The 19,828-nt window shown below is 47.9% G+C and overlaps 1 protein-coding gene across 1 annotated transcript in view; it reads right to left on the reverse strand.

Moving 5' to 3' along the window:
* The window catches only part of TTYH2 (tweety family member 2), a 71,302-nt gene that overhangs the window by 23,500 nt on the left and 27,974 nt on the right, over nucleotides 1-19,828 (reverse strand). Inside the window, exons 5-6 of the mRNA XM_029599246.1 lie at nucleotides 8,184-8,279; nucleotides 5,292-5,364 (exon numbers count right to left, since the gene is read on the reverse strand). Coding sequence (XP_029455106.1) covers nucleotides 5,292-5,364; nucleotides 8,184-8,279 — 169 coding nt within the window. The remainder of the gene's footprint in view (nucleotides 1-5,291; nucleotides 5,365-8,183; nucleotides 8,280-19,828) is intronic.

Genomic DNA, 19,828 nt, shown 5'->3' on the forward strand with positions numbered 1-19,828 from the left:
GCCCAGATGCTTAGAGCAGAGACAGAAAAAATCTTCTTAAGATGCACTTCGAGCTTCCTATCCTGGAGACATTTCAAAGCTGCCGCTCCCGCTACTGGTATGGTGGTTCTTTTAGTGACCGCCGATACAGATGCATCCATCTTAGACACCCTTAAAAGCTCCAGAGTTTCTTCAGGCAAAGGATAAAGCTTGTCCATAGCTCTACTGACTGAGCCCTGTCTCAGGAGTATCCCACACCTTGATTATCAACTGCTTAACCATGCTATGGAAGGGGAAAATTCTGGCCAGATCCCACAAACCCGCCATGACAGTTTCCTGGTTTGACTCCTCTTGCGGATCAGCTATTCCTAATTCCGCTAGGACATGCGGGATCATAGGAACCAGTTCTTCTTGCTGGAATAAGTGAACCACTTTTGGATAGTCCCCTTCCACGCAAGGAATCTTCCAATGCTCTTCCTCTTGATTAGGACTACCTCTAGGAAGGGGGATGCCATGAGGACCATCCCCTGCTGGTCCTCATGGCATCCTTTACTCCTCAGAGTAAAGGTCATCCGTGATACGCCGTACCACTGGACCCTGAATTTTCTGGACCCTTGTGGTCCCCAGTGTCTCTGAGCACCTAGGCCCTTTCTTGGGTGGCTTTCAGAAAATATACGCCTGGTAGAAACCCTCTTGTATTTACTGGCCAAAGACTACTGGTGCAATAAAAGCACAAAGTCCATAGAAAAATAAGGACCCCCCAAATCCCCTTCTAGGGGATTAGGATCCTCCCCTGACAGGTCTCCCAAGGCTTCCTGGGCCTCATCAGGGCTCAAATCAACAGGCGACAGCGCTGGCAGGAGATCCCCCTCCACCTGCCACACTCTATTCAGCAGCCTTAAACGTACTCAAAACGGCCACTGTTTCCACGCTTAGAGGGAACAGGTTGGCCTCATCCTCCGGGGCAGCCGGCAACCGTCTAAGGCCTCACTGCTTTCTTGGTGTCGTTGCGGTCTCCTGTAAAGTGTCCGTCTCCCCCCACCCCCCCGGGAGGAAGTGGGAACATCCATTGGCCTTGGCGAGATAAAACTGTTACTCTCCACAAAGCAAGCAGCAGCTCATGTGAGGTACAGCGTGGCGTGACCACGCAGCCAGCACCGGCAAGCAACGGGAAACAGGAGCTAGAAGCTGCAACCAAAGCAAAACAAAATTAGTCTGAACTCACTGCCTTCCGCCACTTCCCGCAACAGAGCGCTTAGCACCGCAACCAGCCCGTCTCAACTTCCTTTCCCCTTTAATGGAGAAATTACTTACCTGATAATTTTGTTTTCCTTAGTGTAGATAGATGGACTCCAGACCAACGAGTTATGTACTCCCCTACTAGCAGATGGAGATGGCGTCAGGTTTCAAAGTTGACGTCACTTTAGATACACCCCTACAGTGACCTCAGCCATTCAGTATCTCTCTGTCTCCTAGCAGATGTGGATGTGCTATCCCCACACCAGCATTGGCATTTAGCCGGATTGCAGTACTAGTTTGAAGAAGAAAATGTACCTTTAAATTGGAGAAAGATCGAGCCCTGCTCTCCTGTGGTGATACCTAAAGGTCCCTCCCCCAGTTGAGAATTCCTAAGGTGATTTCAGAGATCCTTCAGAGCTGTGCCTTGGTCTGGTAGCCGGTTCCCAGCATGGATTTTGCTGCTGAAGCAGCTGAAAGGCAGCAGGTGCAGGAAGCTGAGTGCAGCGGTGACGGCCTAAGCCCTCTCCCTCTGCAGCCGGAGACCATCTCTGTACTCAGCCAGTAAGCACTGAGCCCAGGTAAGTAGAGAACTCCTCCGATTCAGAGATGTGGAAGGGCTTCGGTAAGTCCTTCCTCCGGTCTCCTTGCTCGGCGCACTGTACCAACGATGTTCCCGATCCCGTTCGGGCAAGGGAAGGGGGTTTCTGAGCGGCTCCCCGATGGGCTAGGCCCCACTTCAGGCTCGGTGGGCACTCCACATAGAAGGCCGCAGCAGCGCCATCTTGTACACGGTCAGGTGTGGCACCATTTTCCCCCATTGACCATCGGTATGCGTGGTGCGGGCCGGGCCTGTTGTGCACCTAACGTGCACACATCTGCGCACATCCATCTGTTGGCAGGGGAGCACATAACCCATTGGTCCTGAGTCCATCTGGCTACACGCTAGGAAATGTTGAGATTATCAGGTAAGTAATCTCCTTTTCCTTAGTGTAGACAGATGGACTCAGAACGAATGGGATAGTATCTGCGTGCTATCCAGGACCATTCGTTCTGAGTCCATCTGGCTACACGCCAGGAAATGTTGAGATTACTTACCTGATAATCTCCTTTTCCTTAGTGTAGACAGATGGACTCAGAACGAATGGTCCTGGATAGCACGCGGATACTATCCCATTCGTTCTGAGTCCATCTGGCTACACGCCAGGAAACTTTTTTTTTTTTTAATCTTTATTAAAAACAAATAAAGGAATAATTTCCTGAAGAAAGGTGGCAGAGGCTGCTCAGAATCCTCACTGATGGGGAGCGAGCTGGACCACCAGCTGTCACCCCCAGTGCCCAATAAGAGCAAATTTGGGGTTCCCAATCCCTGCTCGTCCTCAGCCTACTACCAGGGGGGAATGGTCCCACCAGGACCTGCCAACACCCTGGGGAGGATAAAATTCGCTTCTTCTGTTAATTCTTTTTTTTTTTTTTTTAAACTCTGGTGTAGAACCGCAGGTTTTGCACCACCTCCATCTGCCGGAGACAGAGAAATACTGAGGAGATGCAGGTAGCACACCGGGTTATAGGGCATGCCTAAGAAACTTTCTCTGTCTCCATCTGCTGGAAGGGAGGCAAAACCCAGAAGTTGGTTCCCCATTTTCTGGAGTGGGCTCCCCCCCCCCCACCACACACTTGTTTGTTTTAACATAGTGCAGTCTACTACCTGAAGGAGTCAAAAGCAGACGAGCTCAGAGCATGGAGCAGAAACAGTAACAGCAGCAGGGAAGGAAGTTACTTGTGGCCATAATGACTTGGTTTACGTCTGTGTGGCAGGAACTGAAGGCCACTGTTTAGCCTGTAGCATTCCAAACCGCATCTTCTGCAGCCACCTCTCTGCTGCTTCCACCAAAACATCACACACACACACACACAAGGTCAAAGCTGCAACTGTACAACAGCTGCATCTACCAGAATGAACGATTCATCTCCAGGTACGTCTTCCCCAGTGTCCACGTCATTTGACAGGCAATGACAAAAAGTCAGATTTTTTGTAATCGTTTTCTCCCATCAAAAGCTGCCAGTGTAATCCTTGGCCAACCAGAGGTCTGGATTTTTTATGTTTGTGTTAATTACGTCTTTTCACCGAAGGCCCAAAGAGTTCCACAAATGGCTAAATCTCCAAGCCTTACACATGGTTGTATGTGTCAGGCTGCCCTCACCCTAGTAATCGTATAACTAGGGAAAGAGGCAGATGGGTGTCCCACCACTCTCCTTATTTCCCTGCGGGCCTGAGAGGCTTCACATTACCAGAAAACCAGAAAGCTCTTAGCAGTCATAAGCAGAGCACACATTTTAAGAAATCAATATAATTGGAAAAAAGGGTCACACACGGCACTAGAGAAATCTCCAGTAAGAAAAGGTTTTCGGGCTCTCTCCTGATAGCCAACAATCCCCCCTAGGCCTTCAAATCCAATCAAGGACATATCAAGCTCTGTCCAGCTCCCAAGGATTTCGTTAACCTAATTAGGAAACAAGAGTTTTAAGTGCTGGAGTTAACACAAAAAACTCCCACAGGAACAGATTAATGAAAATGAGAGAAACCGAACAGACCATGGAGCAATTGGTCTTAAATTAGGCCCCACATCTCCCTGCCATGTCTGGGGTGCTCCATGCAATGGCCTTTCAAGCTTCTGCACGAGCAGAAGATCATTAGATTTATTTTTAAATCAGTCGGTATTCCTTCCAGAAGCTAAATTTTAGGATTTCCTTTCCCCTCTATACTGGCCAATACATGAAAACTCCTGAAAGGGACATAAGAACATAAGAACATGCCATACTGGGTCAGACCAAGGGTCCATCAAGCCCAGCATCCTGTTTCCAACGGTGGCCAATCCAGGCCATAAGAACTTGGCAAATACCCAAAAACTAAGTCTATTTCATGTTACCGTTGCTAATGGCAGTGGCTATTCTCTAAGTGAACTTAATAGCAGGTAATGGGCTTCTCCTCCAGGAACTTATCCAATCCTTTTTTAAACACAGCTATACTAACTGCACTAACCACATCCTCTGGCAACAAATTCCAGAGTTTAATTGTGCGTTGAGTAAAAAAGAACTTCCTCCGATTAGTTTTAAATGTGCCCCATGCTAACTTCATGGAGTGCCCCCTAGTCTTTCTACTATCCGAAAGAGTAAATAACCGATTCACATCTACTCGTTCTAGACCTCTCATGATTTTAAACACCTCTATCATATCCCCCCTCAGTCGTCTCTTCTCCAAGCTGAAAAGTCCTAACCTCTTTAGTCTTTCCTCATAGGGAAGCTGTTCCATTCCCCTTATCATTTTGGTAGCCCTTCTCTGTATCTTCTCCATCACAATTATATCTTTTTTGAGATGTGGCGACCCGAATTGTACACAGTATTCAAGGTGCGGTCTCACCATGGAGCGATACAGAGGCATTATGACATTTTCCATTTTATTCACCATTCCCTTTCTAATAATTCCCAACATTCTGTTTGCTTTTTTGACTGCTGCAGCACACTGAACCGACGATTTCAATGTGTTATCCACTATGACGCCTAGATCTCTTTCTTGGGTTGTAGCACCTAATATGGAACCCAACATTGTGTAACTATAGCATGGGTTATTTTTCTCTATATGCAGTTCATAGTAAGAGAGAAACGTTTTGGCCACAGGGATGTGCAGGTCCACAGCCTCCATGTTAAAGATGAAGACACTTACTGTCCCCTGTCCTACTTTAGTCCTGCTGACCCCAGAGCCTGTGATGCATGGAGAGCAAACAGGCAACTCCTATAATCTTGATGCTTGGGTTTGAGGCACTTTTGAGCAGCCATCCGGTGGAGGGTAACTGGGGCATCTGACCAACTAATGTCATCACCACAATCTGGAATATATATTCCTGGTTTTATCGGACAGGTGTCCCTGTCCGATTAATTTTCACACATGGCTGGAAAGCGTTTTAGAAAAATATCTTAGTGGCTCCCTGACAACGTACGGCGGCCTTGGGTGCATGTTTCAGAAAACAGTGTACACATAAGCTAAACAGAGACAGACGGACAGAAGTCTGCCTTACCACAGCTGCAGCGGTATCCATGGCCAAAGAGATCCAGCTGAGTACCAGCGTCACCAGCACACAGCAAAGCATTCTGAAAGAGAGAATCCATCTACTGGTAACTTAATCCACACCAAGTCGCAGAGAGAGAGAGAGAGAGAGAGAGAGAGAGAAGAGAGGAGAGGAGAGAGAGAGAGAGGAGAGAGAGAGAGAGAGAGAGAGAGAGAGAGAGAGAGAGAGAGAGAGAGAGAGAGAGAGAGAGACGGACGTTATCAGCGAGTTATAACAGAACGCAGTGACAGTATTAACAGTGCTCGACTGCACAGCTAATTACCTCCTTCGGCTTTGGAGTCAGGTATGTGCGATCTATTGGCTGGTGCCCAGGACACAGAACTTCGCCAGTTCCAATCACAGCTCCTCCGCCGTGCCTGTGTTATTTTTGGGCATGGCATTTTTATCTCCCTGCACCTTGTTCTAATCCCAGCTCTGGCACTAGCTCCCTGCTACATATCTTTGCCAAGTTACTGTATCGCTCGGTGCCTCATTTGGAACCATGTCTCTGCCACTGGCTCTGTATAACCCACAAGTCACTCATTCCCCTGCATCCTTTTGCTGAACTATATCTGGGCAACTGCAGTACTGCAACTGCAAAACCCACGATACACTCTGCAATTCCCCTTTCCCTTTCCACAGCAGTCTGTCACCACTGGCCAGCTCTCGTTCCTCCTGAGAACGCTACTCCTCTTGGCCTGAAACGCAGCCTAATTATAACACTTAGGCTTAAGGAAATGCTGCAAGCTAAATTAGCATATGGACTGCATAATCCTCTCCAGCACAAATCTCCCCTTTTTCCTAACTCTCTCAGGCTAAGGCTAATTTCCTTCCTTTAACTGTGCCCCACTCCATTCCTGAATTATTAATACAAGCTGCCTTTGGATTGTTACTTTTTTTAATCATCCTTTTAAGTAATCAGTCAGCTGGCCTCCAGCCTGTCTCCCCCTTCCCACACTCACACCGCAGACCTGTTTATGGGTGAGGTCCTGAGAACGGCAGAAATACATCTTCAGCAGGACAGGACAATCATAGAGTTTGAGCTCTGAACTCTCTGCATACACAGGTCTGAGTCCACAGGACAGAAATGGCTTTATTTCCTGGTTTTAGTACACACCAGCAGGCCGATACAATAAGGGTGCGGGAAAACAGGCCCTCAGTGGCGAGCGCCCACTCTCCCAACGTGCACCCAGCCACCTCTCCTGGGCACGCGTCCTATGTTTAAATGAAGGGTTGAGCTAAAAAGGAGGCGCTAGACATTAGCGTGTCCCTAGCGCCTCCTTATTAGCAGAAACCCAGGAGAGGTGGCTGCCAGCAGTTTCAGGAAACAGATGCTCAATTTTTCGAGCATCGATTTTCCAAACCTGCCGACAGCCATGTGCTAGGAAAACGGACACCGGTAAAACTGAGCGTCCGTTTTCCTAACCTGACCGCACTTTTTTTTTTTTAAATTTTTGGTTCCTCAAACTTAAATATCACTAGGATATTAAGTCGGCAGGTGTTCAGAAAAGTAGTATTTTCTGCTTTTGTGTACACTTCCAGGCTGCTCAGAAATTAACGCCTTTCCTTGGGCATGCGCTAATTTCTGTAATTCCGCAACATAAAATGTGGAGCTTGGCGGGTTTCATAACTAATAGTGCTCAACACATGTAAATGCATGTTGATGAGGCTATTAGTTTCGGAGGGGGGGGGGGGGGGGGAAGAGTCAGACATGCGTTTTTGACGCACTAAACCCCTTACAGTATAAGGAGTAGTGGACGTGCATCGAAAACAGGCGTCCTTCACTTATTCCTCCAGAAGCTGCTAATTGATCATGACAGGAGATGATGCTCACAGGGCAGCAAAACAATGAGAACGGCGCTGCAGGATGTGTACGCACAGAGCCACAGGATGTGTGCATGGCCAGCCACTGCAGACTGTGGGATGCATACATGGTTTTTGCACACGCTACAGAGACATGTGTGTTACATGCCTCTCAGAAGCCAATGTTCTGGGATCCAGTGGCAGGAAACTGCTTTGCCGCTGCCCTGAAATCCTGGTCAGACTGCGATGCTTTATAAGCTAAAGGGCTGAAGTTACAGCACGAGGGCCCAAACTGGCACTCCAAGGTAATGTCAAAGCAATTTTCAAAGCCACTCAAGCTGGGTAAACGGACCTCGCTGAACTTTCCCCTCCTCTGCCTGGTTAAAAGCATGCCCGGGCCTCCACAGCATGTGTACTCTTAGCCGAATGACAAGGAGGCATTACTGGAGGGGTTTTTAGGCAGGGAGGAGTAAAACCACATGCATATTATTTACATTTTTCCAAACCAGCACATGCTGCTTTGCCCGCCCGCTCGGTCGCCCACACAAAACGGCAGGCGGTTTCCAAAGGGAAAGCAATGCGAATGGTTTCCTTTCCAAAGCCGGCCTTAACGGATGCGGGCTAGAAGTGCCCATAAATATTACATATGCCGTGGACTCTTCAAAACCCATCCCAATAATGTGCTGTAACGTGGCAGGCAGGCAGAAAAAGGCCTCTCACAGTGCCTCGCCATGACTATACAGCCACTAAAGAGGTGCCACCTTCCACAGGGCGCACTAACATCTCATCAGACTGCACTGGATGTGGATTTTAGATGCGACGACTCGCCTTTCCAAACCCGTGCTCAAGGAGACTTGCAATTCAGGTAGGTTCCTGCCCCAGAGGGCTTACAAACCGAGTCTGCAGAGGAGCAGTGGGGGATGAAGTGACTTGCCTAAGGTCACAAGGAGCGTCGGTGTGAGCAGCAGGATCTGAATCCTGGCTTGCCTAGTTCTCAGCCTGCTGCCCTAACCACGCCTCCACTCCTGGGTAAATCTGGACTTGCAGCTTTGTACTTACATGATCAGGAGACATTTTGAGTGCTTGGCCAAGCCAAGGCAGGCTATGAGGCAGACAACCAAGTCCAGGATGAACAGCAGGAGATACGAGAGCCACCTGAAAAAGGAGAGGGTTGTTATTGGTCTCCCAGCTGCCCCCCCAACACATCCAAAAAAAAGTACACCCCAACGTCCAAAAGTGTCACCATTTGAAAGCACCAGCCAGCAAGGCTGGACCAATATATAATGAGTATATCCAAGGGCGACAGTGTGCGCAAGCTTTGGAGAACACAAGGGGTCCCCCCCTACTTCAGACATGGCTTCAAAAATTCACATTCATCATTCTCCTCTTGGGATAACTTTTATGTTGGTCCGACAGAAGATTATCAGATCATGGAAAGAATCTAGTTTCTTGCAGGACCAGGGAAGCGCTTTGACCTCTGATCCATGGCCCGTGTGTTACCGGTAACCCTAACAATCGCTCTGCTACTTTACAGCAGATGTCACAGCAAAACTAAGAAAAAAAAAATGCAAATTAGACATTTTGTATTATAAAACGTTCTTTGGAAGGAAGGCCTGGTCAGTAGTCTGTTCCTGTTTTATTCAGAGCTTTCTCCCAGTTTTGATTCTTTGCTTAGTAAAACTGCCTGAAAGAAGTACTTGTATGCTGTGCGGTGAAAGGCCCAAGGACATTTGAACTTCTTTTCTACTAACCTAGAAGAAGGACTTTTAGCTAATTGATTTTCAGATAGAGGAGCCTAATGAGCACACCTAATTCCATTTCCCAGCTGTTGACTTTCTGCAGTAATTTGATCATTAAACACGACAGAGAGGGAGGAGAGAGAAATACGGGGAGAGATGTGGAAAGAATGAGGAAGAGGAGAGAAATCAGGGAAAGGGAAGAGAGAGAGAGAGTGAGCACAGATGTGCCATGAATTAAGGAGAACAGAGAGAAAGACACAAGCAGTAAAATAAAAAAAAGTGCAAAGGGAAATAAGAAAGAAAAAAGAAAGATGCAGAGTCGCTGGATGTCCCCAAGCAGCTGCGTCTAACGCCTGAAGGCTTTACTTAGCAGCACAGCAGAGCCCTCATGGATTGTGGGAGCAAGCCAATTGCAACATTTATCTAAAACTGATTTTAATCAGATGGAGTGACATAGAAAGCAAGTTATTACTCTGCTTACTAAAGCCAAGCACTCTCCTTTCCATTCTAGAGAGGAGGAGTATTTGTAGGTGAACCGAGCAGGAGATACCCAGAGGGAGCAATCCAGAGTAAAGAGATGAAATGAAATGGATTGTTTCTGAGAAGTGCAGTACAGTGGAAGGCAGACGATGTGCAGGGGGGCCTGACGAAATGCCAGCTCATCGCCTTCCACCCGAACCAAGTATGGTCTCTTTGATTATAAGATAATATGGAGGGTTAACGCCCTGTCACTCAACTCCCTTGGGGGACACGAAGCTGTTTGGATCTGGACCAAACCAGGAGGATTAAACCTCTCATAGAGAAAAAAAAAAAAAGACAACCAAAGTTAAGAAAAGGGCACTGCCTAACTCTCTACATAATAAGAGTACTGGTACTGAGATGCCCCTTGGATATTTCCCCCACAAGCACCATACATATTCTTTACACCCACTGATATAGTAAATGTGGCAGGCAGCAAAATATCTGGCTTATACTCTGTAAGACTTCTGATGCTGCCTCCAATGAGAGATTATTCTTGGCCCTCATCATCCATAGACAGCGAGAGGTTCGCATGCTCTTCTACTAGTTTCACAAAGATGCTAATTAACATCCTGTAATGTGCCTGGTTCCAGAACATGTCACATCCTATCTCAATCATCTATATCTACCCCAACCAGCCCACGAGGATAGTTCTTGTAGGTTACGAGTCTCCTCTTGGCCACCACATGTCCCACGTGAACCTGCCCAAGTCCTTTTCAAAGCAGCCCTTTTGAAAACAAACGGATTCTGCGCAGGGTTTGCATCTGAACTAGCCCTGAAGTGATACAGCAGACGCTTCATAGAATCTGGGCCAGGAAGTGTCATTACTGTCAGACCAACATACGTGGCACACTGGCGGGAAATCACTTCCCGACTCTAGAGCTGATTACAACTTGCAGGCACTCAACAGTTTCACAGCCAAGTTTAAACCCAGATTTTCAAGATATCAGCATACCTGGGAACTTTTGTGATGTGATCACCCTGAGATTGCTGTTGATTAGCAGGGGTTGGGTGAGGAAATCTGTATTAGCTTTCTCTTGCCCACTACCCCGCCCCCCCACCCCACTATCCATGGATGACTCCCAGCACTCTTTCCCCCCACTTCCCAATAAGCCATGTTTCCTGACTTGTGCTCCCTCGCACTACCCCCACAGCTGAATCCCACATCCTGGAATCACAGCTGCACATTGAGCTGTGTCTATTCCAGCTTCTGTTCTTCATGGTGCCAGCAGTGACTGCTCCTGGTTCACCCCTCTCCTCCCTGTTCCAGTCAGGCTTCCTGAAGAAGGGGAGGGGGTAAGGTTGGAGCAGACACTTCTGCTCTGATCCCTACCTTCTGTCCTTCCCCTCCTATTCGCTGCAGGCTTCCTGAAGAGGAAAGGGTGGGGCAGTAAACAGTGATGCTTGGAGCTTTCTAGCAGATCCGTAGCGTGCCTATGGCCAATATGGTCTCACCCATAGGTGCCGCTATTCAAAGGGCGCCATAGTACTGCCAGAGCAGAAAGAAGATGTTGCCTACTGCAGCCATCAAAAGCAGCATGGTCCCACCGGAACTGGCAGCATGAAGGGTGGGGCCTAAGAAGTAAACACGCGGGACCTTAGAAAGAAGAGTAGCCTCGGGGCTTAGGAGGAGGAGCTGCTGAACAGTTCTGTGCTGCCCCATTGGAAGTGGCAGCTTCACCAGCAGAGCCTAGGAAGATGAGGAGATGCACGGACTGCGCTGCAGGAAAGAACACATGGACAGAGAAGAGTTGGTCCTTGCTGCCCAAAGGAGCAGTCCTGTGTCACAAGAGGGGGAGGAGCACTGAAGGAGATATTGCTACTGCTTCGAGTGAATGAAAGAAGGAAGGGGGGGGGGGGTGTGTGTGAGCGAGAGTATCTACATAACTATGTGTGTGCGCGCAAGTAAGAGTGCCTGTGTGTGTGGGAGAGAGTGCGTATGCTTGCGTAAGTGTACATATTTGATACTGTGTATGTGAGAGACAGTAAAAGAGCCTCTGTGTGTGTGAGAGCATGCATGTTTGTATGAGTGCGAGCACGAGAGAGCACGTGTGAGTGATAGAAAAGTCTGCGTGCGAGAGCGCATGTTTGCATGTGAGAGAGCACACGTGTTTGTGTGACACCGCGAACGTGTGTGTGAAAGAAAGAGCTCATGTGTGTTCACAAGAGAAAGAGAGCTCCTGTCTGTGTGTTTGTGAGAGAGAAGAAAGTCTACGCCAGTCTCCTTTGCCTGCTAATCCATGACAATCTCAGGGCATCTGGAAATCAAAAAGTATCCAGGTATGGAAGAGAGGGTATTTTTAAAAATCCTTATTAGTTTTATTTATTAGAAGTTATTTGATTGTCTGATTTGAAATATTTTATTAGTGTTTGGAAAAATTTTATGAGTGAGTTTTTAATTTTTGGATATTATTCTATGACTTAACTGTTTTTAATTATTCTTTTTATTTGTATGGCTTTACTACTATTGAAGATTTTATTGTTTTATGAGGAATGGTGATGTTTCCATTTTTCCACTGTTGCACTGCATTCAGAATTTGGCTTATTGTAGTTTCCACTTCAGTTTTTGTCTGCACATTTCTATTTATATTTTATGGTCTGTTTATTCTGTATTTGAAGGTCTATCTATGTTTTGCATATGTGACTGAAGTGAGGTATTCCAATAGTGTGCAGTTTCTATGTAGGATCTATAGCAGCTTGGCTTGTTCTGTTTCTCTAATAGGGGCTGTATTTTTGTTTTAGGGCCTGGTGGAATACTTGTAGTGTCGCCTTTTCATAAGTAGGACTGTTGCTTATTGAGTGCTCTGCAACACTCTACATAACAAGGACACTGCTCGTTATGAGGACATTTGTGCGGGCGCCGATCCTGAAGCAGTCTTATGTTCTGACTGCTCCCCTATGGTCGGCTCCCGTGTTTTATTCTTTATTATATATTCAAATCCGTATTTTATTTAGTTTTTATTATTTTACTAAAAAGTCCACTGCCCAATTCCCTCGACAGTCTCACCCGTGTAGCAGACCGACCCTTCACCTTAAAATTGTTTAAATGTTTATATACACTTGCTGAATGAGTTTTAACAGCTAGATCCAGTGAGGTTCAGGACAGGTCTGCCAGCCCGACACGGTCCATGCTTCGGCGGTTGCCTGCTTCAGGGGCTGCGGGGACTGGACTGGAACCGGGACTTTCTATAGACCTGTGGATACCATTATTATTATCTCTTAACTAAGAAATTCATGCACAATTGTTTGAATATCTCGGTACCTCAATCTTGAGCTATATCAAGTACTCACTGTTTTTTCTCCGTGATCTCATTCCTGTGAGCGGCGCCTTCACTTACGAATCCGGCGTCTCTCTCTACACAGCTGTTTTATAACCCTCTGACGTCAAACCGTGGGCCAATCACAATGTCTCCCTGCGATCCTCGGTGTGAGCACCAAGGGTGCTCTACTGCCATGGGGAAGTGACATCACCTATATAGGAACTTCGAATTTTTCATATAATTGAAGCTATTGAAAGCTCCACTAGGATGCTTGCAGAAGTGTGATATTGCTTTTTTATCACTATTAATATGGTGTGAAACATGTATTTATTTTGACTGTTGCTAAATCTGTAAATTTGTAAAATTTATAGTATATTTTATATTTTATACAATATCACTTTATTTACCTATGGCTGGAGTGGTACATACTATCATTACTGGTGAGATAGATTTTCCTAATTTTCATTATGGACCAACCCCAGCCTTTTATAGGTGAGTCACGCTAGTCTCTAAGGAAGAGACTACCCCCCGGATCTGCTGTGTTGATTGTACTACGGGGTAAATAACTCGGATTGTCAATTTTACCTTCGCCCAAGTCCGTGTCGTGCCCAACCATTATTTACATTATCATAGAATGGACCAATTTATTTCTTTATTCAAACCCTGAGGGGCCACTGTGCTCCACGTATGAATGAACCTCTGTTCCATTTGTTCCAATTTCAAATTAAGATCCCCTCCCCTTGGATGCTTTTTAATTTGAAAGATGACTGCCACTTTTAAATCCTGTATAGAGTGCCCAGTTTCCCGCCAGTGATCAACTAGCGGAGCCCCTTCTGTATGATGCCGTAGTCTACTAAGATGCTCTTGGACTCTTGTCTTGATTTTTCGTGTAGTTTTGCCTATGTATACTAAGTTACAGGGGCACCATAGCACATAGATGACATTCATAGAATCACATGTAAAGTGTTCCTTGAACCGGAATTGTCTCAGTCCTGGAATATCTAATGAGATGCCTTGATGCATGTGACAACATACATTACATCTTGTACAAGGCCAATGTCCTGTTTGATCCAGTGGACTACCTTCCTCCTGTATTCGTAGATTTGAGTGGACCACTATGTCTTTGAGGTTCTTAGCTCGTGTCAAGGCGAACACCGAAGATCGCAGGGAGACATTGTGATTGGCCCACGGTTTGACGTCAGAGGGTTATAAAACAGCTGTGTAGAGAGAGACGCCGGATTCGTAAGTGAAGGCGCCGCTCACAGGAATGAGATCACGGAGAAAAAACAGTGAGTACTTGATATAGCTCAAGATTGAGGTACCGAGATATTCAAACAATTGTGCATGAATTTCTTAGTTAAGAGATAATAATAATGGTATCCACAGGTCTATAGAAAGTCCCGGTTCCAGTCCAGTCCCCGCAGCCCCTGAAGCAGGCAACCGCCGAAACATGGACCGTGTCGGGCTGGCAGACCTGTCCTGAACCTCACTGGATCTAGCTGTTAAAACTCATTCAGCAAGTGTATATAAACATTTAAACAATTTTAAGGTGAAGGGTCGGTCTGCTACACGGGTGAGACTGTCGAGGGAATTGGGCAGTGGACTTTTTAGTAAAATAATAAAAACTAAATAAAATACGGATTTGAATATATAATAAAGAATAAAACACGGGAGCCGACCATAGGGGAGCAGTCAGAACATAAGACTGCTTCAGGATCGGCGCCCGCACAAATGTCCTCATAACGAGCAGTGTCCTTGTTATGTAGAGTGTTGCAGAGTCATTGCACAAGGCAACGAGGTTAGTTGATATATAGCTTATTGAGTGCTGGCAGATAGTGCTGTTTTGATTATAGAAAGTTTTTCTGTTCTGGGACCACTGCTTTTTAATATATTTACAGTATAAACAACCTGGAAATGGGGGCTACGAGTGAGGTGATCAAATTTGCAGATGACACCAAATTATTCAAAGTTGTTAAAATCACAAGAGGATTGTGAGAAATTGCAAAAGGACCCCGGAGGCTCGCGTCTGTTGTGAGGACCAGCTAGTTTAGAGGTCAGGGGTACACCTGTACACCACTATATATGAGCTTCCTGTAGCCACAACTGGAGCAGAGAGCATACTCCCATCGATAAGTGAAGGTGAATCGAATAGTCTTGAGACTGCGGTTTTCAACGCGACAGTAGTGAGCGCATGAGTGCCTTCGCCCATGGCAGTACCTCCAGGGTTGCCGCAATACTGAGAACTTGGAGATAGTGCCACAATGTCGGGCACATCGTGCTCATCAACTGACACACTTGGGACATCAACTTCCTTATCCACATGATCGGAAGAAAGACCTTGCCTTGCTTGGTGTTAGCCAGACTCTCAGATTATTCCAAAGACCGGAAAGGCTCGAGACTGCTTTTGTCCAGGTTTACGACCCAACCGAGTTCCTGAAGCAAGGAAGTCACCCTGTTGGCCACCCGGAGACTCTCTTCCATGGACTTGGCCCGGATCAACCAGTCATCCAAGTACAGGTACACCAGGATTCCCTCTTTTCTCAATGCTGCTGCTACGACCACCATAATCTTGGAAAATGTTCTGGGGGCAGTGACTAGGCCACAGGGCAGTGCCCGGAACTGATAATGACGACCCAGTACAGCAAAGCGTAGGAAACACTGGTGTTCTTGACGGATTGGAACATGTAGGTAGGTCTTGGATAGGTCCAGGGAGGTTAAGAACTCTCCCGATTGTATGGCCATTATCACGGAGTGAAGGGTTTCCATGCGGAAATAATTAATTCATTGATGTCGGTTGACACTCTTGAGGTCCAGGATGGGGGTGAAAGGAAATTTCCTTCTTGGATAGAATGAAATAGGTGGAATAAGTACCCTGCATTTTCCTGGGGCGCAGGTACTGGGATTATAGCCCTCATCCTGAGCAGCCTTAAAAGAGAGTAGTCTCCAGTGCCTGTTTCTTGTGCTGCGAGTGGCAAGGAGACACCATGAATATGTCCCGAGGAGTGCTGTGAAATTCCAGTGCATATCCTTCTTATATGACCTCCAGTACCCATTTGTTCGAAGTGATCTCAACCCACCTCTGGTAGGAGAGGGGCAGTTGACCCTCTATCTCCTCGTTCCGAGTGTGGGTTGGCAAATTTTCATTGGGGGGGGGGGGGGGGGGGGGGTTTGAATGAACCTGAACCTGAGCCTGCCTCCTCTCTTGGGCTGTCAACTGTGAAAGGACTGAGACTTCCCAAAGGGCTGAGACCTCTGAAATGTCAAGTTTCTGTAGGGGTGAAAGCATTGGGAGCCCCTAGATCGACCCCTCAAAGGTAAGGGGCACTGTAACTGCTTTCTCTTATCTTCTGGTGGCCGGGGAAACTGGAGACTCGCCCCATTTACTAGCCAGATTTTCTAATTTGCTTCCAAAAAGAAGTGATCCTTTAAAGGGCATCTTTGTAAGATTTGCCTTGGAGGTTGTGTCTGCTGTCCAATTCTGCAGCCATAGCTGTTTACTGGCCGCCACCACTGAGGCCACTCCTCTGGCCGAAGTACAGACTAGATCCAAACCTGTGTCAGCTAAAAAGGAGGCAGCGGGTTCCATAACTACTCTGGAATTCACCCCCCCCCCCCCCCGAGTCATCCACCTCCTGAGAGATTAGTAGGCATGAACAAGCTACCAGGGCACAACAAGAAGCAATCTGTAAGGTCATTGCTACTGTGTCAAAGACCTGTTTAAGGATGGACTCCATCCGTCTATTATGTGCATTTTTTTTTTAGGCTGCTCCTCCCTCCACTGGGACAGTTGTTCACTTAGAGAAGGCACAGACCAGCGCATCTACTTTAGGGAAACACAAACGCTCTCTCACTGCCAGATACAGTAGGTATAGAGCTTCTAACACTCTTCCCCCTTTAAAATTTGCTTCTGGGGCATCCCATTCCAGGTCAATCAAATCCTAGATGACTTCCAGTACTGGAAAGAGGCAAGAGGCTTTCTGTAGGGAAATCAGAATGGGGTTCTTCTTAGGTTCCGTCAGAGAGTCCGTCCCAGGAACTCCCAGCACTTTCAGGGTCTGGGAAACCAGGGCCAGCAATTAGTCTCTATGAAAAATGTAATCTGGTCCGAAACAGTTCTAAACCAAGGGGGAATTTCCCCATCTTCTAAGAAATCTGTATCTTCCTCTTCGTCTGTGCAATCCAGGTCCCTGCCAGGGATACCCATGTTGAGACGAGGCATGCCTCGCGGTCTGCAGATAGGATTGGGAGAGGGAGGGCTTACCGGCTGAAGTTCTGTCTAGACCGGAGCAAGTGAGGTAGGAGACTATGCCTGTACAAAGGCTTGAAGGCCCTGGAAAACGCCCATCCAAGAAAAGGCAGCTGGGACCACGCATTGCCAAGGAAGTACTGAGGTAGGTGCCACTGAATTTTCCTCTCCCATGGATGACCCAGTCCTGGGGGTACTCAGATGTGGGGTACTTCTAATTAAGGCTGTGGCTAAACCATCCTCTGAATGGGTGGAGCCAGGCTTAGCAAAGTCTGGGGAGGCCCAACTCTCCCTGGGCTTCCTCACAGTGCTGACATAAGTTGGAATCCAGGTCAGACTGTGAAGCCCTAATATGACAAACAGCGCAGACAGAAAGGTGCTTATGTTTCTTGGCTGCTAGAGCCATTAACGGTGGTAACTCTGTGTTCTGTCAGCTTGCACTTAAAATATTATGTGCACAGATTTCAGGCACCTAGGCAGGAGGCGGCGAGGCGCACGCACAGCCCATGTGCCCGGCTTTATCTGTATTCTGCGCTTAGTAGGTTGTGTGCGTATGTACGCGCTCGACGTTATGCGCACACCGGCATTCTATGGAGGGCAATATGGTATGCACGAAGACGCATGCAAGATGGCACCACCACGGCCTACCACGCGGTGTGCTGACCAAGCCTAAAGTGGAGCCTAGCCCACCAGGGGGCCACTCAACCCACTCAGAAGCTCACTTCCCCTTACCCCTATGGGATCAAGAACGATGATGGTATGGCATGCCAAGCAAGGAGACCAGAGGAAGTCTTACCAATAATCTCTGAATCGGGAGGTAAGTCTTCTCTCTCTCTCTCTTACCTGGGCTTAGCACTTACTGGAGGAGTACAGAGACTACTGGGGGAGAGGGCTTTGGCTGTCACCGCCATGCTCCGCTTCCTGCACCCACTGCCTTTCAGTTGCTTAAGCAGCAAAGTTCATGCCAGGAACCAGCTACCAGACCAAAGAAAACCTCTGAGGGCTCTCAGAAATCACCTCAGGAATTCTCAACTGGGGGTGTATCTAGGGTAACATCAGCTTTGAAATCAGACTCCATCTCCATCTGCTGGCAGGGAGCAAAACCACTGGTCCTAAGTCCATCTGGCTACACACTAGGAAAATAAGAAAAAATATTTGTTTACTCCATGCATAATGGAGAAATTACTTACCTGATAATTTCGTTTTCCTTAGTGTAGACAGATGGACTCAGGACCAGTGGGTTATGTGCTCTTCTGCCAGCAGATGGAGATGAAGTCTGATTTCAAAGCTGATGTTACCCTAGATATACCCCTGCAGTAACCTCAGCTCTTCAGTATTCTCTTCAAAAAGCCTGCTCAATTAACTTGATTGAACTGGTTCAACTGATTTCAAGATTGGAGACCGCCAGTGCACTCAACCAATTAACTGTGGGTGTCTTCAACTAGGAGTAGGCAGTGGCTTACCCGTATTTGCTTAGTCTCAAGGTTCGCCTTCTCTGGGGCAGCCGTGGGCGGGATGCCGAGTCCATCTGTCTACACTAAGGAAAACAAAATTATCAGGTAAGTAATTTCTCCATTTCCTAGCGTGTAGCAGATGGACTCAGGACCAGTAGGATGTACAAAAGCTACTCCCGGACAGGGCGGGAGGTTGCTCAAGGCCCACTTAATACTGCCCATGGCCCACTTAATACTGCCTTTGCGAAGGCTGCGTCTTCTCTGGGCCTAGCCCAACCAGGGCTGCTCAACCCGATCGGTGCTCCCTTTTTACCTCGCCGGGAAGGAAACAAGGGCTGGTAATTCATCCTTGTGGAAGAAGCGAAGCATGGTTCGGTATGGTTCCAGGGCTGGAGAATTTCTCCTTCTTCCAGGGAGTCGCCATCATCATCTGAGGTGTCTGGGTCCCTGTCAGGGAAATTCTTGGTTAGGCGAGGCATGTCTCGAGGCATCCAAGCTGGGCCGGGAGGATCTTGTGCTTCCGGCAGGAGTTGAGCCCAGGACGCAGCCGGGGCTGATTGCGCCTGAACGAAGGCTTGCAGCCCTTGGAAAAATTCTAACCAGGAGAAGGTCCCTGGGTCCATGTTAATCCCAGGGGGAGTCAGCGTAGGAGCCCCTGAGGTGCCCTCTTGTGGAGAAGCCATCTCAGAGATGCAAAGATCCGGGGAACTATTGTCTGTAGTAGCTCCAGACCCATCCCCAGACAGTGAGGGACCAGGCTTTGGTTCCCCTGGGCTTCCTCGCAATGCTGGCGCAGGCAGGACTCCAGTTCAGGCTGCGCGGCTCTTATGCGGCAGGCTGTGCGAAGAGTGCTTTCTGGCCTTCTTGGGTGCCGGTGCCATTGCCTCTAGCGTCAATGCGCGCGTGTAGCTGTAAACGTGGCTGTGCGTGTAGCTGTGCACACGGGATGTGCTCAGTTATGTGCGCGTCTGTATTGGACGCGCACAAGTTAGGCGCATTGGCTGCCCAGCCTGCCCCGCGCATACCGCCAGTTGAGAAGGGAAGATGGCGCCAACGCCCCCCGCACGTAAGATGGCGGCCCCGAGGGTCTCGTGTGGACCCCTGCACCGGATCAGTGCTCCCTTTTTCCCTCGCCGGGAAGGAAATCGAATCGGTACAGCAATCCAAGCCTCGGAGACCTGAATTTAAAGTTTTCTGCTTACCTGGTCCCTTCGCTTACCGATCGAGTGCCGGGACAGTCTCCAGCTGAGGGGGGGGGGGGGGGGGGAGGAGAGGGCTTTAGCTTCACCGCCGCGCTCGGTTGTGCACCTGCTGCCTTTCAGCTACTCTGGGGGCTAAGTCCATGCCAGGAAACAGCTACCGGACCAAGGCACACCTCTGAGGGATATCGGAAATCACCTCAGGAATTCTCAACTGGGGGAGGGACCCTTAGGTTTCACCGCAGGAGGGCGGGGCTCGATCTTCTCAAGGTAAATTTTCTTTTTCT

The sequence above is a fragment of the Rhinatrema bivittatum genome, chromosome 4, assembly GCF_901001135.1.
Source record: "Rhinatrema bivittatum chromosome 4, aRhiBiv1.1, whole genome shotgun sequence".
Taxonomy (NCBI): Eukaryota; Metazoa; Chordata; class Amphibia; order Gymnophiona; family Rhinatrematidae; genus Rhinatrema; species Rhinatrema bivittatum.